At 38.6% G+C, this 23,338-nt stretch overlaps 1 protein-coding gene across 18 annotated transcripts in view; it reads right to left on the reverse strand.

Moving 5' to 3' along the window:
• Positions 1–23,338, reverse strand: part of RALYL (RALY RNA binding protein-like) — a 774,288-nt gene that overhangs the window by 126,276 nt on the left and 624,674 nt on the right. For all 18 annotated transcript variants that reach the window (XM_021090630.1, XM_021090635.1, XM_021090620.1 and 15 more), the window contains one exon: positions 16,281–16,356. In XM_021090630.1, coding sequence (XP_020946289.1) covers positions 16,281–16,356 — 76 coding nt within the window. The remainder of the gene's footprint in view (positions 1–16,280; positions 16,357–23,338) is intronic.

The raw sequence follows: 23,338 nt of genomic DNA on the forward strand, positions 1-23,338 counted from the left end.
CAGCTTAATATCTCAATCCTCAGTCCTATTCTTTGCAGAATTCTAATGTCATTTATTGTTTTCCATCCATTTTAAATAGATATGAGCCAATATATTTCTGTGCAGTCTTTTGATAGCCAGTCATAATAAGTTGTTCAGAGTGTGAATGGTACTAAGTGACATAATATTTTGTGGGGCCGCTCCAGTAGGTTGAGATGAGCAGTTGACTTTCATCCTCACAATCCCCTCCCCCAACCCCCTCCTCCTCTGGTCTACATTCTTTACCTGTGCCCCACCTTCGCATACCCATTTTGGTCCCACGTGCAACCTCATCCTCTCCTCTGCCCTATCATAAAAAACACTTGAAGGTCATTCAGCCTAAATTGTAGCTAATATTTGATGCAGGCTTGGGAACAATAACTCATTTTTGCATATATGTAGGTTAACTAAGTCTCTGCTCTTCCCAGCAACAAACTTGTCTGAGTTCTTGTCTTGGTAACCTCAGGCCCTCTCAGACCCAGCTCCCTACCTTTCTGGTTTAAAAAAAAAAATCCCAGCCCTTAATGACCTTGACTACCACATGCTGACAAAATTGTGTGATGCCAATTGTCTGCCTGGGTTACTCAGTATTACTCCTTCAGGGTTGTGTTGAAAAGTTATACATGACTGTCAAGGCTCCATTTTAGTGCAAGGACTTATGTTCCCCTAACTCTATGAATTTGGCTATCTTATAGGAGCATGAGTTTATAATTTCAAATCCAAGCCCCTCCTGTGCTGCTCCTTGAGTTAACCATGCAGGATCTAGCCATGACCCCAAACCTGATGGACACAGACTTTGTTAAAGCTTCCAACAGGCTTCACAATACACAGTCCAATGGAGAATTACAGGTAACATGAACTTTGAAGAGCACTGACCCAGTTGATTACTTCTCCATGAAAACATTTTCTTCTCTGGGTTCCATATCAGTTAGTGTAACTACCTCACTACTCATTTCTTTTGACTCACCTTTGCTAGTTCCTGACTTCAAATACTAGTGTGTTCTAGAGCTCAGTCATTGGAGTTCTTCTCTTTTCTACCTTTAATTATTCCTTTGGTGTTTGTTCTTATCTAGTCTCATAGCTTTGAGTACTATCTACATACTGATGACTCACAGATGCGGGTACCCAGTCCAGACCTCTTCCTGAACTCTGAATTGCACATTCAACTGATTACCTAACATCTTAACTTGGATGTCTAATAGATACCACAACTTTAGTATACCCCAGAGCTACACTTATAATCTCTATCACCTACCTTGGCCTACTCCATCCTCTGCTGAAAGTATTCCAGTCTCAATTGCAGTGTCATACATCCAGATGCTTAGTTCAAAAACCTTGGAGACATCTATGGTAGATTATCTGAGCCTCATCAGTTCCTTCCCTCCACCCATCAGAAGGTGAAGTCTATGCCCCCCATCTTCTACATGGACTGGCCCTGTGACCTGCTTTGATGAACAGAATGTGCAACAGATACGATATTGTGCAACTTCCAGCCCAAATTTTATAAAGACAGGCAGCATCTTCTTCCTTCTTGAACTCAGTCACTATGTGAAACTCTGATTAACTTGCGCCCATGATAAAGTCTAAGCTTACCACATGGACAGATAATGTGGAGGAAGATGGCCAACCACCAAAACTGTTCTAGCCATCCCCAGTTGAGGCACCAGATATATAAGTGAAGAAACCATCTCGGACACAACACACAGCAGAACCACTCAACTGAACCCAGCTCAGATTTCTGGATAAGACAAATAATAAATTTTTAAGCCAGTAAATTTTATGTAGCAGTAGGTATTACTGTCCTTGACTTTCTACTTTTTTTACAGTCCACATGCAATCTGTCAGTAAGTTTGTTGGCTCTACTTTCAAAATATATCCATAGCATAATGATTGTTTTCATCGCAGATACTACCACTTTATCTGAGTCATCATAATCTTCTGCCTGTTTTTCCATGTTCCTCCCTCCTTCTTTCCTAACATATTCTCAACAAAAAGCTAAAGTACCCCTTTAAAATTTAAGTCCTGTCATGGTATTCCTTGTTTAAAACCTTTCAAAGACCCTCAATTTCACTCAGAGAAAAAGCCAAAGAACTGTAGTGGTCTATGAGGCTTTATGTGACTTGGTGCTTCCACTGAATTTTCACCATTTGCTCCAGAAACACAGTCTCCTTGTTTTTTCTTAAACACATGGGCATGCTTCTGCTTTAGAGTCTTTGTGCTCTCAGTCCCTCTGCCCAGGATGATTTTATCCCAGGTAAAACCTTACCTGCTCATCACTTCCTTAAAGTCTTTCATCAAATATTGCCTTCTGAGTAGGCTTTCATGGACCACCCTATTCCAAATTGCAACACTTCTTCCCTTCCCATTCCTTATCCTTTTTACTTTGCTTTACATTTTCTTTAATACTTCCTCCCTTTTAAATTAACGTTGATTTAAATGCTTATTTTTGTTTATTATCACTTACCTCACACTTAAAGGCAGGGTCTGGGATTCTTGTCCATTTTGTTAACTGATGGATTCTTAGTTCCCAGAACAATGTCCAGTGGGTGCTTAATAGTTACTTGATGAATAATCATATCAGTGAGTCTGTGTTCTCTGCTCTTCCACTAGATCCATAAGAATATTTAATACAGGCAGAACTGGATCAATTCCTGACCAGCTCTGTTGATAGAGGCTTAGAGATAAGTCATTCTTCTAGGCTTAAGAACATGTGGTCCATTCACAAGTGCTGGGATCAAAAATTCTTCTTAAAGTCTCCATCATTCTATCATAAACTCTTAGGGCTGACTCCATGCTACACTCTTTTTGTCCTTCACCTCTTTCTGGGTCTCACTCTCTCTCTCTTTCTCTGTGTGTGTGTGTTTCTCTCTATCTTTCTCTGTATCTCTTTGTGTCTGTCTTTCTCTCTATCAATTTGAGTTGTTGCTAACATTTCGTTTCTCTCTTGGATCCTAATAAGTTCTTATGGGTCTGTCCCAAGATCCTTCATGGAGACCAGCTGACTGGTTTTCCCAGTTGCCTTCCGAGTCATTTTCAGTCAATATCCCAAAACTGGAGCTGTGCTCTGGATCTGAGTCAATGGCGAATACTCACAACTGGTTATTGGGTGGCAGGTCTCTACAGCCAGACTGAGTAGAGAATGTCTGTCTGATAACTCCCTGCTCACATTATTCTTCACCTACACATAAAGCAATTTTTTCTTGTTTTTTTATTTATTCAGTATTATATTTAAAAAAATAATATGTTTGAATTTTTCAGTTAAAGTGTATGGCTGGTATTACTTATTTCTTTCATAAAGTCTTTATTTTTTCCTGCCACATGTTTCAAATTTTTTACACTCAATTTAGTTCCTATTTTCAAATATTGGTTATAAAATATTTATTTTCTCAACCTTCTAAACATGGGATTTGCTATATTGAGTTTATGTAATACAGAGTGAAAAATATGATATGAGAAAAAACAAAATCTTCAGCAAATCAAGAAATTAAGTTATAATTCTACTTAAGTTCTCCTAGAATTTCACAATATCATAATAAAGTCTTCACCCTGATATCGTGAATGGCTTATTAAAAATAGGACTTAAGATGCCTGAAACAGTTGGTAGGCAATTTAACACAAAACACTATGTCACACAGGATTATCTGTCTTGTGGGTCACCGTTTTTCCCTTTTCAAACTTAGCTATGGGTTGGTATATCATTTACTTAAAAGTACATTCTGATACATTTACTGTACTCAGACTCATCATGATTGGCTGTCCTACAGGGATTGATTTTCTCTGTTAAAAAGTTAGGAACACAGAACCTCTGCCCTCTCTTTCTGTCATGTACCACACACTACACACGAAAGCTATAACCTATACTTTATTTAAAAGTCTTCTGTTACTATTTGTAGCTCACTGCAATGTGCCCTTTCAAAGAGGCAGCAATAGCAGCAAAGTGTCTGAAATACAGCTTTAAATACAAGGGTACAGTTAATGTCAGGCAGACACCATTGTCTTATTACTGGCTCACTAATCTGTAGTCAGAAGAACTGCCATCCCTATGCATTACTGATTACTTATTTTATTGCCTCACTTTAAGGGCTCATAAATTTTGACTTTTTTGTTTTTGAAGATGAGATGATTTCAGCTGCTCCTCCACTGCACCCTGAACTCCTGATCCTGCAGTGAGTCCTGGCAGTGACTGCTTCTCCACATAGGGCTGGTGGCCTGAGCTGAACCATAAGACAAATGTTAATGAAGTTGCCCTTTTAGAAAATTAACTTTTATAATAGCTATGGTGACTGAAAGAGTCTAGTTATAAAGATGAAGGGCTGTATCTGTTTAATTGGTTTGACATAACACTGAGCACAAAAAGTCCTCATTCTCTTGGCATGTGGAAGGTACCAGGCCAGGGATCAAACTTGCACCACAGCAGCAACCTTCACCACTGCAGTGACAATGTGGTTTCCTTAACCTGTTATACCACAAAGGAACTCCTAAAACGTCCTCATTCTTGCCTATGTGCTTTTGTGTTTATCATCTACCACTGGAAAAAATCTGCTTTTTAAATCTCTCTCTCTTTGTTATAAAATTCTCATTAAGGAAAATGTGCATCAGGTACTAAAGTTGCAATAAATATACTACCCATATTCTTGCTGTCCAAAGACATTACGGCTAATATTTCAAATTCTATTTTTTCGCTTCACATATTTGTTTCACATGTAAGTAGTTTTGGTTTGCTGTTTCTATAATATGTAATTAGATACTACTATATATGCTATTTATATAGCTTTTCCTTTTTTTCTCTACTTGTATCTTAAATCTTTCCTTTATAATTTGAACAGTTGTGAACATACCATCAGCAGATGTGGAATACTCAATACTGTATAATATTTTGGTTGAATCAGATGACTCATTATTATAAATAAAACTGCAAAGAATATCTTGGGAATATGTTCATATGTATATATTTTTACATTTTAAAATATTTGGGATTATTTATCTAGACATACTCCCAGAAATGGAATTACTTAGTCAACAGATATGACTATTTTAAGATACTGGATAGAGTTTGAAGAAAAAAAAAGGCATAAACTTGATAATGAAACATATATGCCTTACTTTAGTGTCTGGATTAGAAAGACAATAGCAGAATCTCAGATGTTAGAAATGGGAATAATCTGAGAAATGCTTTAACATAATTCTTTCATGTTGTTAGGAAAACGCTGGGCTTAGAAGAGGTAAGATTACTTTAAACCACCTCGTTGGCATGGACAGGTAGTAGCAGATACAGGAGGTGGTTGCAGGTTTCCTGACTTCTACTTCAGTGCTCAGAGAGAAGATATTTCAAACATATACTAAAGTACAGAGTGTATAGCAAGCCAGCTTCATTTTCAATATAATGTGCTTAACTCAAAACAAGCTCTTGGTCCTTGATTCCACCATAGAATAAACGTACATGGAATATATGTCAGTACTTGAATCTGGAAGAAGATTCCTTAATACCCTGAGTATTTGACATTTAACAATACCAGTAAGGATGAATTATTAATCATGTTATCATTACACTAGAAAGGAATTCTGAAAGTTTAATAGAGTTAATTAATTTCTAAAAGAACAAATATTTGCGCAAAGCATTCATCATACACAGCTGACTGATAATCTAGTGAGACTATATGTTGCCTTTTTTTCCCCCTCATCCATCTCAATATCAAAAAATGAAGCATTTTACTTTTAGTATTTAACTCAATCAGAATAATTATTCTTGCGAAGACACCAAAATGTTTATATAATTCTTACAAGAAAATTGTGAACTGTTCTCTAATTAATGTATTTAAAGCTAACCAAAGCTAACAAACTTACAAACTTCACTTTTTTGTTATACACAACTTTTCATAATTAAAACTTTAAAAAATCTTTCTATAACTCAACATTTTCTACTAGCTTATAATTTGCAATATTTTCAAACTTTAATTTACCAGAGGAAACTACATTTTTATAAATATGATACAATTAGTTAATTTTAGCCATATGTGGTTAAAAAAACCCATTCACATTGAAAAGTTGAGACAAGATGATGGAGAAAATAAGCTATTTGATTTCCATTAATCCACTCATATCCATCTATATCATACATATTCATTTTAAATTTAATTTATTTTATTAAAGTATAGCTGATTTACAAAGTTATATTATCACCATCCTGTCTTTTTTTAAAGATTTTTTTTTCCATTATAGTTGATTTACAGTGTTCTGTCAATTTCTAATGTACAGCAAAGTGACATATATTCATTTAACCTTTTCCTCTCATTTTGTGTGGGCTCAGATGTTCTTCTGCATTGTGACACTTTTCTACTTATTTTTTCCAGTAGTCAGAAGATAAGCAGTCTCTCCGGTCATAAAACATCCTCATACTTGTGATGGGAATATTATAGAGGTCCTGGTGCTTTAGAGAAGCAGTCAGTGAGGTGGTACAAAGGTTAACCTCTGGGGAAGGGGCATAATAAAAGGAGCTTCCATCAGTCTTACAGAAACCACTCTTTAAATATCACTCTCAATTGTATTTTTAAAATTTGAGACAGAAACCTATGAACCTAAAACTTAATCTTTCCTCTTGAAACTAAGGGAAGAGATTTCTCTTCCCTCCTTTTCCTTGGATCATTTACTTTAGAAAAATGGTCATTGTGTTTTCCTCTTTCTTTGAAATGTATATAATTTTTTTTTGAAAATTAGATAGGACTTTATGACCTAAACTTATCTTTTCTTTAGGACTCAGCAGCCATCTCTTTGAAATCTAAGTATCTAGGGATACAAGGCCTCTATTTCCCAGTTTCTACAGGAGGATAGGAGTCCAATTTAGGAGTTCCAAAGTGTAAAACTATTACTTCTCGTAAAGATATGAGAATGGTTATTTTCCTCTGGATAAAGCCAACTACCAGTTAGTTAAAACAGACAGTCACCCTCATTCCCAGGTGAATTTATAATGAGCTATGCAAGACAAATGGTGTTGTCAAGGCCTCTTACTTGAGGAATAGTTATGGTTTATCTTGAGAATATGTATAAAATGGGTTATATCCGCATCAGCATATAAAAAGGTGAGACTTCTGTCTTTGCAATTTCTTAGCAGATTACCCATGATGTGCATTCTGGATTAATGCTTATTCAATAATAAATGTGTTTTCTTTCTCTATTACCTTTGTGGAGAGGATTCCTGGGTTTGGAGAAGACTTTGTTTTTAACTGTATTAAAAAAATAGTAAAGAAGAGTTCCCGTCGTGGCACAGTGGAAATGAATCCGACTACGAACCATGAGGTTGCTGATCCTCTCCCTGGCCTCGTTCAGTGGATTGAGGATCCGGTGTTGCTGTGAGCTGTGGTCTAGGTCGCAGATGTGGCTCAGATCCCGCATTGCTGTGGCTGTAGCCTAGGCCACAGCTACAGCTCCGATTCGACCCCTATCCTGGGAACCTCCACATGCCCTGGGTGCAGCCCTAAAAAGTAAATAAATAAATAAATAAATAAATAAGTAAATACAGTAAAAATTTTCCGAAAGGAAATTTTTTTTAGTTTTTGATTCGTTTAAAAATAAGACGAGATATATACATTTTTTCATGCCCTCTTCCATGTAGCCTTGTGGAATGGGCAACATGTCTTAGAATTTTTAATGTAATGTCTAGATTGAGAAGACAGAAGGGATATGAGCCCTTTGGGGCAAAACTCCTCAAAAATAAAGACAACTAACTTAGACTGGAAGCTCAAAGCTCTACATTCTCTATCAAAGGTTACTGTAATGACCCCCTCAAAAAAAAAAAAAAAAAAAAAAAGAAAGAAAGAAAGAAAAAGAAATCAGTACCAACAATGAAGACACTCCATGTTGTGATCAAGCTAGGTCATTGTTTTTGGAAGGTAAAATCCAGAAAGCAACTTCCTCCCAGGCAGAGAATACTTCTGCAAAGACCCTGACATGTGAGATGCCCACCATCCTGCTATGATCCAGTGGGACTAGCCGGTTACTGCCTGTGCTCTAACTTTAATATCCCATCATGAAAAGCATGAAAAACACAAGCAGAGATACAACAAATAACCCAAAGGCCATCACACCCAAATACAGCTGATGAGGAGGCTTTGTTTCAACAGAAAACCCTGTTTTCAGAAATGAAAGAAAGCCATGGGTTCATGACAGGCCGCAGCTTCTAAAGTATAATAAAATTACCAGCTAGAAGAAAAGAGTTGTGTGTCTTCATTTGCCCCGCCAACTTGAGGATGAGATGAAATTTCAGCCTTTTCTCTCCTACTCTAGGTTTATAATTCCTCTTCCATTTCTCCCGATCCCAGAGGAGGAATATTAGTAACAGGAGAAAAGGCCCAGATGGGGCCTTACAAGAGGCCCGGGAAGGGTCATTAACACCCAAGCATGGTCTTTTTTCTTTCAGTCTTTGAAGCTGGGTAGACAAACAAACTGAGGGGTCACTCTTGCTTTCTATCTCTTCCCAGCATGCAGCTACGTGCATGATTTGAACAGGTGCTGCTCTAGCCATCTTGGTATATCACTCTTTTTGAGTTTCATGCAGTTTGTTCCAGGATGGTAAACTGCTTTGGGAGAAGCAGAAGGAAAGACTGTGTGGCTTGTTCTACTACAGCGTATCCTTAGATTTGTTGAGATAATTTATGAGAAAATTCCCATTAACTTAAAAATTGTATGTGTGGAAGTTCCTGCTGTGGCACAGTGGGTTAAGAATCCAACTGAAGCATCTCAGGTCACTAAGGAGTTGTGGTTTGGACTCTGCCTAGGGCAGTGGGTTAAAGGACTGGCATAGGTCACAGCTTTGATATAGGTCACAGCCGCATCTTGGATTCAATCCGAGGCCCAGGAACTTCCACATGCTGTGATTGCAGCCATAAAAATTAAAGAAAACAAAAACAAACTCTGTGTGTTTGTTAGAATATTGTCTAACTGCTACTAAAGGTGGTGTCTACTTTGCTGTTTAGATAATTTCATCTGTGATGAGTAATTCTCTCAGAAGAGAGAATTAAGGAAAAAATAGTCTCTTTTCACAGATTGGAGTACTCTTTTAATAGGCGGTTACATAAATTATCATGCTCTCCCTTTTTCGACTGCTAGAAATCTCAAAGCTAAGTTGGATACCCAATTGAAATATTTTATTATTGCATTATATTTTTTAAATGTAATTTGCCTGATCCCAACCACCAACCTCACTTCCTACCCCCCCCCCCCAGTTCCTGGCTCTTATTGTTTACCTTTTCTTAAAATTGGTTGTATAGTTTTGCTTCCTTTGATTTTTATCATAAATCATCTTATATAGGGAGTTTCCATCATGGTGCAGTGGAAACGAATCTGACTACTACCCATGAGGATGAGGGTTTGACCTCTGGCCTTGATCATTGGTTCAGGGATCCAACATGGCTGTGAACTGTGGTATAAGTCGCAGGTGTGGGCTCAGATCCGGCAGCTGTAGCTCCAATTCCACCCCAGCCTGGGAACTTCCATATGCCATGGGTGCGGCCCTAAAAAACAAACAAACAAACAAAATCACCTCAAATCAAACAAATCAAATTTAATTGTTTAAAAAGCCTTAGAGAGGGATTATCTGGAGTACCAAATTGTACCATCCAGTCTCCTTGTATTAGTACCATGTTCTTCCTGTGTGCAAGAAGATATTCACAGACATTTATGCATTAAAAACATGACAGAAGACTGCAAATATGCCATTCTTTAATAGAGCAGAGAATTGACAGCAGCAGAACTATTTTAATGAGTATTATGTCAGCATTTTTTTCTTTTTTTTTCTTTTTAGGGCCGCACGTGTGCAGCATATGGAAGTTCCCAGGCTAGGGGTGCAATTGGAGCTGCAGCTGCCAGCCTACACCACAGCCACAGCAATGTGGGATCTGAGCCACATCTGTGACCGATTCTTAACCCACTGTGTGAGTCCAGGGATTGAACCCCATGTCCTCATAGATACTGGTCAGGTTTGTAACCCATGAGCCACAACAGGAACTCCCAGCATTTCGTTAAATATTTTAAATGAAAATGATTATAAGTTATATTCACTTAGTGTTGAAATATGAACAATATACTATAAGTAAGTGTAATCATTCTGTCTTTATTTTAATCTCTTCTTTAGGCAGTTATGGCAAATGTTAACCTGTTTAGCTGACTGTGAATTTGAGCAATATTCTCATAGCTCAAGGCTCATTTTAAATAACTTCTCAAAATATTTTATTATAGAGCCTTTTCTTTGAATAATCATAGTAGTGAGAATAACTACATTTGTAGAGCATCTATAACAGTTCCAGGTTCCATAAACATATCATCTTTCAGGAAACTTTTGTTCTTCCTTTATGCTGCTTTTAGCATAAAGCTAAGGAATGAGATCAAATTCAAACCCTTGATGATGCTATGCCCATTTTAGGATCCAGGCCTTCTAACACTCTCTCCAACAAACATATGCACAATTTTAAACCATCCACAAAGTGTGTTTAGAATCTTCTCTGCTTCAACAGCATTTCATATTTGCTTGGGAAGTGTAAATTAAAGTGAAGTCACCCTCAGTTGCTCAGATGTAGGGATGTTCAGCTTCGAGTTTTAGAAGTAGACACTGCTTTGTGTGTGTTTCCTCTTGTGGATATTGACAACTATACTTTCCTGTAATAGGAATTTGGTTGCCAGGAAAGACTGGATCAAATGCAAAAAAGAGACTGTAATTGCTACACAGATCCAACAACAAATGACTTTCAAATTGAACCTTGCAGGCACGTCAATGCTGGGCTTGTGCCCACTTCAGGACAGGATGCATTAGCACAGGGGATAAGAATAGGTTTCTCTGTTTCCTCCACAGTCCTTATGAGAACCGCAGAGTCCATTCCTAGATGGTGTTATGAGTGGGCTCACCTGACTAGCTAGGCAAGTGAAATGGATGGTTTTACCAATGCAAAGGGAAGCACTGATACTGGAAGGATTAAGCTTCCATAAGTGACTGTGTGTCATCCTTGACATTATAAAAGGGGACATAAATAAAGTAAATGATAGCTAATTGGTAAACATTCCATAGTAAACAGAGCAATTCAGTGCAGTGGAGATGTCCAGGGCACTTTTCCTCCATATTTATTTTTGCTATTTAACCTTAGTTGAAATTAGCTTCTATTGCTTTTGTTTCCATTGTCAAGGCTCAAGGTGATGTTTTGGGTGACATGAGGGTTCCTCTTTCCCATGATGTGCTAGAGTCACCCTGAAGGATGATAACTGAACTAATGTAGGTCAAGTAGCAAAGATATTTTCAGAGACATTTTGCTGCAGAGTCACTTTACTTTGTCCATCCTCTGAAAGATTGTTGATCATTGAATTTACTATGATAGAACCTGGATTCATGACTACCACCTCTAATGTGGTGATCTTAAAATGGTAATACTATAGGTAATCCTGTGACAATCTTAAGCAGTCTTAAAGGTACTTGCTGCAGCAATTTTGATTCTCATGGTCATCTTTGTGGGGTGGGAAGGTTGCTTCTGTAGGAGTTCCTTTCATGGCTCAGCAGTAGTGGACCCAACTAGTATCAGTGAGGATTCGGGTTCAGTTGCTAGCCCTGCTCAGTGGGTTAAGGATCTGGCATTGCCATGAGCTGTGGTGTAGGTCACAGACATGGCTCGGATTTGGTGTTGCTGTGGCTGTGGTGTAGGCCAGCAGCTGCAGCTCTGATTCAACTCCTAGCTTGGGAACTTCCATATGCTGCCAAGTGCAGCCCTATAACAAAAAAGAAAAAAGCAACTCTAGGAGTTCCTGGTGCATAGAAGGTATGAATTCAGTGTTATCATTCCTCTGGTACCAGTCACTGCTGTGGCATGGGTGCAATCCCTGGCCCAAGGGCTTCCACATGCTGCAGGCATGTCCAAAAAAAGAAAAGGAAAGAAAAGACAAAAAGAAAAGAAAATAAAGGAAAAGGAAAGGAAAAGAAAAGCAACTGTTTATATCTGTAGTAAAACCATATTTGGAAATAAAATCTAGTAATATCCATGCAATGAGTGGGATGGAACTTGATGTTTTGTGTGTCTTACTGAGAGCTGTGCTCCCTGTGACCTTGAAGGCTACCTCTGGGTGTGAAAATCTTTGCTTGTTCAGCTCTGATAAAGAGCATCTTTGTTCTCTGGTTGTCAGCTTTACTTACATCAGAAAGGAGAGGTCTGTCTCTTTTATAAGCAGAAGCAAGCTCATCATACAACTATTCCCATTTAGCAATTATTTAGCATTAATTGGAACTTGGCATGCTGGGAAACTCACTTCCTGGGGGAGAATTATTGTTTCAGAGCACCACAGAAAGGTACATAGAGCATTTGAAGCAGCAATTTATTACAAGTTACAATATTCTTTCTAGACAATGGATTTGCTATTCACCATCAGGACTGGATCTAATATTTATGGAATGTTCACAAATGATTAATTATGTTTCATTTACATATAGCCTCTAATGGGAGACATTTTTTTTACAGTGCTACCTTAATGAATTTTCTCTCTCTATGAATTGGTCCAAGACTGAAGTAATTTTGGTTCTCTCCCCCAACTCCATACCTGACCCTCATGTTGCTCATCAGGCCTTTCCTATTTCTTTTACAGAACCATGTGATCATTCCCCAGTTGCCTAAGCTAGAAACCTTAGACAGATCTGTCACTCTCACTCATCCTCACATCTCATATCCAGTCACTCATCACATTCAAGTGGTTCCTTGTTGCCTGCAGAATAAAAGCCAAATCTCCTCAGTCTGATAAGCAGCCACATAGAGATGATGACATTCTGGGCCACCATAACGTTCCAGTTATCTCTTCTCCATCAAGTGGGCTGTCCTAGTTCTCACCACGAGATGCTCTTCTTTATTTCTGTGCCCACGTCCCCGAATATAATCTGCCTGGAATGCCCTTCTTCCCCCTTGTCGCTGAGTGAATGCCTGCTTGTTCAGAAACTGGCTCAAGTGTGTTCCAGGCTTTCCACTCTCTATTAAGCAGGCAGAATCAGTAACTCTCTCACTTATGTCCTCATGGAACTGTAGGGCATACTTTTTTTGTTCCTTACTTCTATGTGCATCTGACTCATGGATGAGACACTGATATGCTGAAGGTTCATTATGTTTATAAAAAATAGTGTCTTCTATGTAGACCGTGTTAATTTAGCACATGAGAAATGCTTAGTGAAGGCTGTTTGGCTAAATTGACAATCCTGTTAAAAGAAGTAACAAATCAAAGCAATGCCCCAGTGAACATTCCATGTAAATACTACTTTGTGGTTGATGATGCAGATAAAATGGACATAGGTGAAGAAGAAAGTCTGACAGCAGATTATTGACCCTCCTGATACATTAAATAGATATAAAGACATAGTAGTTATAGAGATATAAAGTAGTATATAGATATAGGTATGAAGTAGTTATATAAAGTAGTTAAATAGATATAAAGACATAATAGTTTAGGGCACAAAGGTAAATCAGAGGTTACCTATAACCTTAAAAAAATGTTTATTTCATTATGCTTTCTCCTGGCCCTGCACCTTTGGAATTTCTGTGTCATTTGCCTAGAAAAGATGCTACCTCAGTGCCTACATCATTGTAGACAATAAATACATCTTGTATGAGTGAACAATGAAGCAATGAATGAACAATTACATTGTTTCAGCACTTTCACTTTACAGATAAGAAAATAGACCCAAATATGCAAAGATTAGAATCAAGAAAAATTATCCAACTATTACATTAGATAAAGAACTTGAAGCACAAAACCTGTGCCCTATGATCACACAAATAGTGGCAACTCTTGTTCTTATTCTATGTATAGCACACAAGCTTTCCTTTGTCCCCTGATGACGTGAGATTCTTGGACAGAAACATATTGATGATTGGTTTTGGTGGGCAGGAATCTCTGCTTTTTATAATCTACATTGCTTAGATGATTGTAGGTGGGTAAATATGGAGAGCTGTGAGCTAGTGGCAAGATCTTCAGATTTGAAGGCTGAAAACTAGAGTTCGGTTTCTAATATTGTTACCTTATTTTGGATAAATCCTTCATTGTCTTGGAAACTTAGTTTTCTCATCTACAAATCAAGGCACCTAATACCAATCTTGTGGAGTTCTGCTGTGAACAGATGAAAAATGACTAGGACAACAGAGTTTGTCTGCATAAAAGTAAGGTATTATTATTACTATGGAAGAATGAGGACATATGTACAAAAGGGCTTTCTCAGGTGCCTGTTCACTCTTTTGTTCCCTCTGTTATATTTTCAGTTTCAGAACACTCTAGTCTTCTTTTGTGTAAACAGATGGAAATAGGATAAATAAGCATTTTCCCACTAATGTGATTTGTATACAATGTATCAGATTTAAATGAACTTCTGCTTCCAATTCTTCTGAATTTACAACTCAGCATGACTTAGTGATAGAGAAGTAACAGTTAAAAAGGCCTTTGTTTCTTGTCATAAGCTTCTGCCCACAAAAAAAAAAAACAAAAAAACAAAACAAAACAAAAAAAAACAAAAACACTCCAAGAACAGGAAAAATATGAAAATTAACATCATGGCACAGACAGTGGTAGCTCTTTGGTGAGAATAAAAGCCATTGATAGCTTCTTCTGGTAATAATTGAAATTACCATTTTTCACATGTTCCGCATTAGTTGCAGCTCCATACACTTTAAAATCAATCTGATCAAAATTATTTGCATTTCTCAGTTTTTTAAACACTGTCTTTTACCTCAAACAAGGGACAGAAAGTATTGTTTGTCTTTTGGTGGTGACATCATCTCTGACCTTTTAACATCAATACTGTCTTACAACAAATTATCAACATTTTTAAGCCCTGTGGCTTTCCACTTTAGATAATTTTTTAAATTATAGTTAAATAAATGTAACAGACAAAATAAAAAGAGCAATTAAGATATTTTTCCAGCATAACTTTTAAGATCCCTGATGGCCATACTCTAGAGATCCCTGGAGCATTAGGCAAGAATAGACCTTAGAACTCAGCTAGTTCTGACCCTTTTATTTTATAGCTCGAGAGAAATGAGGCCATGAGTGGCTGAAAAGGAGATATGCTAATTTTCAGAGAACAAAGGCACAGAAACTTGTCTTATGAGCACTCTCCTTGCTATACTATATTGGAATATAATCAATTTTGATATGTATAACTTAATTTTCCTTTATCCAAATGATATCAGGAAGAAGGGGGCTTTGCTTACAACTTACATTAGCTCTTTGGATGTGGACACTGATGGAATGAAGATATGTATCTGGGACAGGACCAAATAAATTGGATGATAGGAGATCTCAATAGCCTGGAACAATTGGCTAAGTCTAACAAAAGGGAATTTAACGGAGAGATGCAAAGTCAGCACTTAGATTACAAAAGCCAATGCAAAAGTACATGAAGTGGGACATATGCCTCAGCAGCAGAACACTTAACTTTTTTTTTTTTTCAAAAGTGGCTGTTTTTAAAGAACCAAAATTTCTGTGAGTTTACTCTTGACATCTTCTCCAAATCAACTAAATTTTTTGAAACCTAATAGAAGTATACATAGAGCAATAAAAATGCTAAGTGTAGTGTACTGTGTCTACCCGGAATGGAGATTATAGGCATAGCCACTGGTAACTTGGGGCATGTAGAGGAGAAAGACCAGAATGTTAAACTGACTCTGACCCAAGTATATTGGGGAAGCCTAACATTAGTTATGTCTCTCTAGAAAAGAAAAGGACGATATCTGCTGTTTTTGGTGAAACCGGGGTGACTGGTCAATGGGAAAGAATTCAGGCATGGCATCGAAAGCATGAATTTGAGTACTGGCACCATCATTCACCTGTGACTTAGGAAATCTCTAAGAAATTACATACAGGATTCTTGATCGGTAAGATGACAGTAGCAATATCTATATTGCAGGATTGCTATGAAAATTAAGTTAAATAATATGTATAACACCTGTAGTATGTAACATGAAGTAGTCATCAAACATTGTCCTTTCCGCTACTTGACATGTATAGTCATGAGAGATTTTTATGAGGTTTTATTAGAGGAATATCTTGTGAAAGGGTTGTTTAAGTGAAGATGAGACAGTTAGGCAAGATGCCTGCCCATACTGCTTGATATATTTATATATTGATCACCAGCATTTTGTTGTACTTTATTCCAGTAAGGATTGTTCTTCAAAATATTTGATTACTTATTGTTATATTTCCTTTCAAAGCTGCAAGAAAATTTCACTCTACATATCACAAAAGAGTGTTTGCTTACTTACCTATAAAGTGCAGAAAGGGGCCTCTTATTTCCAGGTTTCGGTCTGTATGGTTTGGGTTCTCCTGCCATGTTGATATCTGAAAGCATAAAACAAAACATCACTGATTAAGAAAATAATAAACCAGAAATTCCCATGTTGGCTCAGCCGTTAACGAATCCAACTACTATCTATGAAGACATGGGTTCTGTCCTTGGCTTTGCTCAGTGGGCTAAGGATCCAGCATTGCCATGAGCTGTGGTGTAGGCTGTAGATGCAGCTTGGATCCCGTTTTGCTGTGGCTGTAGTGCAGGCTGGTAGCTACAGCTCAGATTCGACTCCTAGCCTGGGAAACTCCATATGCTGCAGGGGCAGCCCTAAAAAGACAAAAAAAAAAAAAAAAAGAAAAGAAAAGAAAAGAAAGAAAATATTAAACCATGTGAGAAAAGTAAATCATAAAGTTGTAATTTTCTTTTTTCCGTTTACCTATGCAAATGTTATACGCCATTCATTCATTTAACTACTATTACTGAGGATCTACTCTAGGCCAGGCACTTTTTAAGACACATCATGTACCAAACAGGTTAGATCCATGCCCTTGTGGGCTTACCTTCTACTGAGGTGGAGGTGGAATAGATGGTAAGCAATGACTGTAACAAAAAAGGAAACTACATAACATAGTAGAAGGTGAAAAGTGCTAAAAAAAAAGAAAATGCTGAAAAAGGAATGTTTACTAAAAATTGAGAGAGAGAGAGAGAGGGAGAGAGACTGAGAAAGAGAGTGAGATAACCTACTGATTTGGATTTTTGCTGGGAATATATATTGGTTTGTATAGACATTTGCATGGAGTAGAGCTTTGTTCACAAAAGGAATTGCTACATTTCCTTTGGTAATACCTTTTCCATCTCTGTAGGAAAGGCGTGTAGAAGGGCATAATTGTAAAACATACTAGGTTTACTGGAGGAACAACAAAATGCACTCAGCAACAGAAGGTACAGTTACAGAGTTCTCGGGTGATCAGAAGGAAAAGACAGCATATCCTCTGCTTTCATGAACCAAAACTACCATACAGTCTAGCTAAGATAAGACAAGAAAATGTTTACAAGTACATGACAAAAGAGTATTTGCATGCCATTGACCAACCTCAATCTTAAAAAAAAAAAAACCAAAAACTATACAACTGTTAAGGAGTTGGGTGATAAAAGTTTGGCAAAAGATACAAACAACTAGAATTAATAAAGTTTCCGGAGGATGACAAAAAGGAAACTCTAAATGAGGTGAAATGTTAAGAAATGCTTTGAAAGAAGTGAGGGACATTATTTTGACAGAAAAAAAAAAGGCAAACTTCTACATCCTGTACAGTGGGCTAAACACCCTGTATGGTGATGGGTGAGCTACCCATTCATAAAAATAACCAAAATGTCTAGATGAAATAGAATATGTCTCTTTTAAAACTACATCATTGAGCTAGCAAGAAAGTAAGGCATTCACAGAAGCCTACATCTGAGTGGAAGAAGGATATTTTAGATGGAAATGGAGCACTGAACTTGGCTGGTTTCTTAAAGACATTTGTTGAAGCCAGAACTTAAGATTTAGTTTTCATGTCTTTGTCGATCAGAAGGATCAGGAGACACAGCCCACATTAAAAGGTCAGAAACACATGACCATCAAATTCAACATCCATATGTGGTAAAATACTTATCTAGGAAGAGAAAGAAATTTCCTCCTCAACCTCACAAAGAATATCTGTATAAAATCCATAGTAAATACTATACTTAAGAGTGAGATATTAGGAACATTTTCTTTAAGATTAAAGGATATTATTATTATTATTTTGGGTTGCACCTGCAGCATATGGAAGTTCCTGGGCTAGGGGATTAATCAGAACTGCAGCTGCCCACTATGCCCCAATCACGGCAACACTGGATCTAAGCCACATCTGCAACACCACAGCTTACAGATATGCCAGATCCTTAACACACTGAGAAAGGCCAGGGATCAAACTTACATCCTCAGAGAGACACCACTGGGTCCTTAACTGCTGGGCCACAATAGGAACTCCAACATTAAGGGATTTTAAAGGGCATTCACTACCATCAACTATTTATAACGTTGTACTGGATATTGTAGTCAGTGAATTAAGACAGGAATACAATATCAGAAACGGCAAAGAAGAAATGGAACTGTCATTATTGCTGATAACATGTGGGTCCAGATAAAAACACCAAAGCATCCACAGATTAGTACAATTAATAAGACAGTTTAATAAGTTTGTTGGATTCAAAGCCAACAAACAAAATTTAATTGCATATCTCTACATAGGAATACATATTTAAATCTGTAATTTTAAAAGATACCATTTATATACCATAAAAGTAAAGTACCTAGGGATAAATACTTTATAAAGTTTAAATTTGTTTATGGAGAACATTATAAAACTGTATTGTGAGGTTTTTCATGTACCTTACATAAAAAGAGAAATTGAAAAATTGATATAATAAATATTTCAATTCTCCTTAAGTTGATTTATTGATTTTGTGTATTTCCAATAAAATCATCAAATATCTTTTTATGTCTGTGTGGAGTTTGACAAGTTGATTCTAAAATTTACATGATAGAACACAACATCAAAATAGCCATGATACACTTAAGGAAAAAAAAATTGGGCAAACTTGTATTACCAAGATTAATTTTAAAACTAGTAAAGACTATAGTTTTGGTATGAAGATAGAAAATGAACCCAGGCTAGAGAACAGATTAGAGAACCCCTAAACTCATATACACATATATGGACACGTGAATTTTAATGCAGTTGGTGCAACAGATCAGTGATAGATTTTATATGTTGTAGCAGTTGGTTACTGCACAGACAAGTATGAAATTGGATCTCTACCTTCCATCATACAGAAAAATCAATTACTTATTGGATTAGAAATCTAAATATGAGAAGAAAAAATGTAAAACTTTTAGGAGGAAATATAGAATATCTTTATGAGATCAGAGTATGGAAGAATAATCTTAAACCAGACATAAAACATATGAGCTTTAAAATATAAGAATGATAAATTCTAATACATTAAAATTAAGAATATCTGCCCCAAAGTCACATAAAGACAAAGAAAAGAACTACAAACTAGATGAAGAAACCCTTGATACATTTGTTTCTGGAATACATAAGTATTCATCCATCCAATAGGAAAAAGAAACAAACCACCAAACTGAAAACTGGGCAAAAACTAGTAGAGACATTTTACAGAAGAAGAAACATAAATGCTGAATAAATGTGAAATAAACAGGAAAAGAGTCTCAACCTCAGTAGTAGTGGTAAATGCAAATGAAAACACTATGACATATAGCTGACATCCATTACATTTGCAATTTACGAAGTCTGAGAATATCAGTAATGTGCACATTGCAAGTATAAGCATAAATTAGTACAACAATTTTGGACAATAATTTAGTAGTTTATAGAGAGTTCCCATCGTGGCACAGCGGAAACAAATCTGACTAGCATTCATGAGGACACAGGTTCTATCCCTGGCCTTGCTCAGTGGGTTAAGGATCCGGTGTTGCCATGACCTGTGGCGTAGTTCGCAGACACGGCTTGGATCTGGTGTTACTGTGGCTATGATGTAGGCCAGCAGCTATAACTTGGATTCGACCCCTAGGCTGGGAACCTCCATATGCCACGGGTGTGGCCCTAAAAAGAAAAAATAAATAAATAAATAAATAAATAAAAAAGAGAGAAAGAGAGATTATCAATAATGTATACATTGCAAGTATAACCATAAGTTAGGAACAACTATTTTGGAAGATAATTTGGTAGTTTATAATAAATTTCAAATGCTCAAACCCTATGAACCAGGAAGTATGTACCTCAAAAAACACTTGAATATGTTTATCTTAAAATATGTACAAGAGAGAGAGGACAAGATGGCAGAGGAGTATGGGGACACGCTTGCCCTCTCCCACAAACACAACAAAAAAAGCACATCTACAGAATAAATGACTCGCACAGAACAGCAACCAATCGCTGGCAGAGGAACCTAGACTCCAATAACGGCAAGAAGTTCGTGACATTACTGGGCAGAACGGGAGAAAAGAGGGGAGTGAGAGAAGGTGAATCCGAGCGGGACGGGCGCTCCCGAAACGGAACTCTGGAGGAGAAAGGGATCCCGCACCCTGGAAAGTCACCTACTGGGGGAAAGATCAAATGAACCGGAGGAATCTCCAGATGCAGAGAAGAGTGTAGCAGTAAGTTGGAGTACGGAAAAGCCGATCAAGAACCCAACGGACCATCTGAACTACGGGCACAGTAACCAAAAACTGAGATGCCTGGGTGGGGCTGGGCACCGAATCCTCGGCTCCAGAGGTTAGTCCCCGGGAAAGGGCCAGGGGACACCTGGGTGGGGGCTGGGCATGGAGACCTCGCCTCCGAAGGTTAGTCCCCGAGAAAGGGCCGGGGGACGCCTGGGTGGGGGCTGGGCACCGAGACCTCGGCTCCAGAGATTAGTCCCCGGGCTGGGGGGCGGGGCAGAGCGGAAACTGCTTAGGAGGTCTAGAAACCATTTGATGGGGCAGAGACTGCCTGGGAGACTAGAAAACAAGGCTGTCACAGAGGAAGGGAACAATACTCTAGGGGCGGGGAAGTGGAAAGCCACATCAGAGGGAACCTGGGAGAAGAGCCTGGTCTGCGCCCATGCTGGGGAGGGGAGAGAAGAAGGGGTGGGTCCCCATAGAATACCCCCACTCCATAGCAAGCTTACAGGCCCGCTAGCTAGCTGAAAGCTGTGCTTCCCAGTGCATCCCCTCCCCCCACCCCCACCACCTCCTACGCTCTCACCGGACCTGGGGCTGCCTGCCATCCAGGAGCGCTGGCCTCAACAATTGCCTGAAGCCTACCACCGCAGGGGCTGTCCCTGCACAGGTCTGCTTGCCCTTTGGAGGGGCTACACTTCCGCAGAGCAGCACCAAACACCACCAGCCCCCGAGAAAAGGCCTGTAGCCCAGAAAAGCTAGAACAAGCTTAGCCAGGCTGTGAATAGATCGGCCTAATTCTCGGACGGTATTTCTGAGTCAGGTGCCCTGGGGAGGAGCCTCTTGAGTTTCCAACAGCCCTGCTACCCGCCCAAGCCCCCAGGGGATGCTCTAGTGGATCAGCTGCATAGGACTGCCAGCTCCAGGCAGGACCCCCTGCAACCCAGAAAAGCTGCAACAAGCCTGGCCAAGTCGGGAAAAGATCTCAGACGGTTTTTCTGAGTCGGGCTGCCCCGGGGAGGAGCCTCTTGGGTCTCCAATGGCCCTGCTACCCGCCAAAGCCCCCAGGGGGTGCCCCACTCCCGTGAAATAGCTGCTCAGCACCACCAGCCCCCTGGAAGAGCCCCTGCAGCCCAGAAAAGCTGCAACAAGCTCAGCCAGACTGTGAAAAGATCCGCCTACATTCTCAGGCTGTCCTTCTGAGTTGGGCTGCCCTAGGGAAGAGCCTCTTAGGTTCTCAGTGCCCCAGATAGCTGCTCCAGCCCCCAGGGGGTGCTGCACTCCTGAGGAGCAGCTGCCCGTGCACCGCCAACCCCCTGCAAGAACCCCACAGCCTAAAAACACCAGAGCAAGCTCTGCATGACCAAATGAAATCTGCTACCATCGTGGTGTGGACCTCCCAGTCCTGTCTGCCCTCAGGAAGTCCTCCTTTGCTTCAAAGAAACACTGTTAGCCCATCAACACTCCAGAAAAGCCACACTGCTTCAAAAAAGATTGACCAACAACGCCAGCCCTCAGGAAATATTCCACGGCAGTGACAAGGCAAACACTGCCCGATAAAGGAGAGTACAACTCCCTCAGGAGAAAGAAAACAACAAGCAAGATGAAGAAGCTGAGAAACCACCCCAGTCAAACCAACAGGAGAACTCACCTAAAACAGTCAACAATGAAACAGATCTCTGCAGTCAGTCAGACCTGTAGTTCAAAAGAGAAATACTGAAAATACTGAAGGAATTAAGAGAAGATATGAACACTAGTGCAGATACCCTCAGAAAGGAACTAGAAAATATAAGGAGGAGCCAAGAAAAACTAGAACATTCATTTGCAGAGATGCAAACTGAACTAGGGGCAGTAAAAACCAGAATGAATAATGCAGAAGAACGAATCAGTGATATGGAAGATAGAATAATGGAAATCACTCAATCTGGTCAACAGACAGAAAACCGAATCAAAAAACTGGAAAGCAATATAAGAAACCTATGGGATAATATAAAGTGGGCCAATCTACGCATAATAGGAATTCCAGAAGGAGTAGAAAAAGATAAGGGGATGGAAAATATATTTGAAGAAATTATCGATGGAAACTTCCCAAATCTCAAGGATACTGGATTCAAGATACAAGAAGCACAGAGGTCCCCAAACAAACTGAACCCAAACAGACCCACACCAAGACACATCATAATAAAAATGGCAAACGTTAGTGATAAAGAGAGGATCCTAAAGGCAGCAAGAGATAAACAGAATGTTACTTACAAGGGAACCCCCATAAGAATATCAGCTGATTTCTCTACAGAAACACTACAGGCCAGGAGGGAATGGCAAGAGATATTTAAAGTGCTAAAAGGGAAAAATATGCAACCTAGAATACTCTATGCAGCAAGAATATCATTTAAAATAGAAGGGAAAATAAAAAATTTTCCCAACAAACAAAAACTTAAAGAATACAGCAACTAAAATTAAAAAGAAAAAAATAAAAAAGAGTCATCAAAACCATAAAATGTGGGCAAGGGATGTTAGGAAGTAAATAACCCTTTTTGTTTGTTTGTATGTTTCTCTTCTTAATTTTAATATAGTAATGAAGTGTTTGAACTTACAGGACCATCAGGCTAAAACACACAATTATGGGAAGGGGTTAGCATACTTAAAAAACACAGCAACCACAAGCCAAAACCAAATATTGCATTTGCAAAAAATGAAAAAAAAATACACTCAAACAGATAATAACAGGAGACCATCCAACCAAAAAAAAAAAAAAATCAACTGGAACACGAGGTTCAAATGGCAATAAATAATCATCTATCAATTATCACCTTAAATGTCAATGG

The sequence above is a fragment of the Sus scrofa genome, chromosome 4 (genome assembly GCF_000003025.6).
Source record: "Sus scrofa isolate TJ Tabasco breed Duroc chromosome 4, Sscrofa11.1, whole genome shotgun sequence".
Classification (NCBI taxonomy): Eukaryota; Metazoa; Chordata; class Mammalia; order Artiodactyla; family Suidae; genus Sus; species Sus scrofa.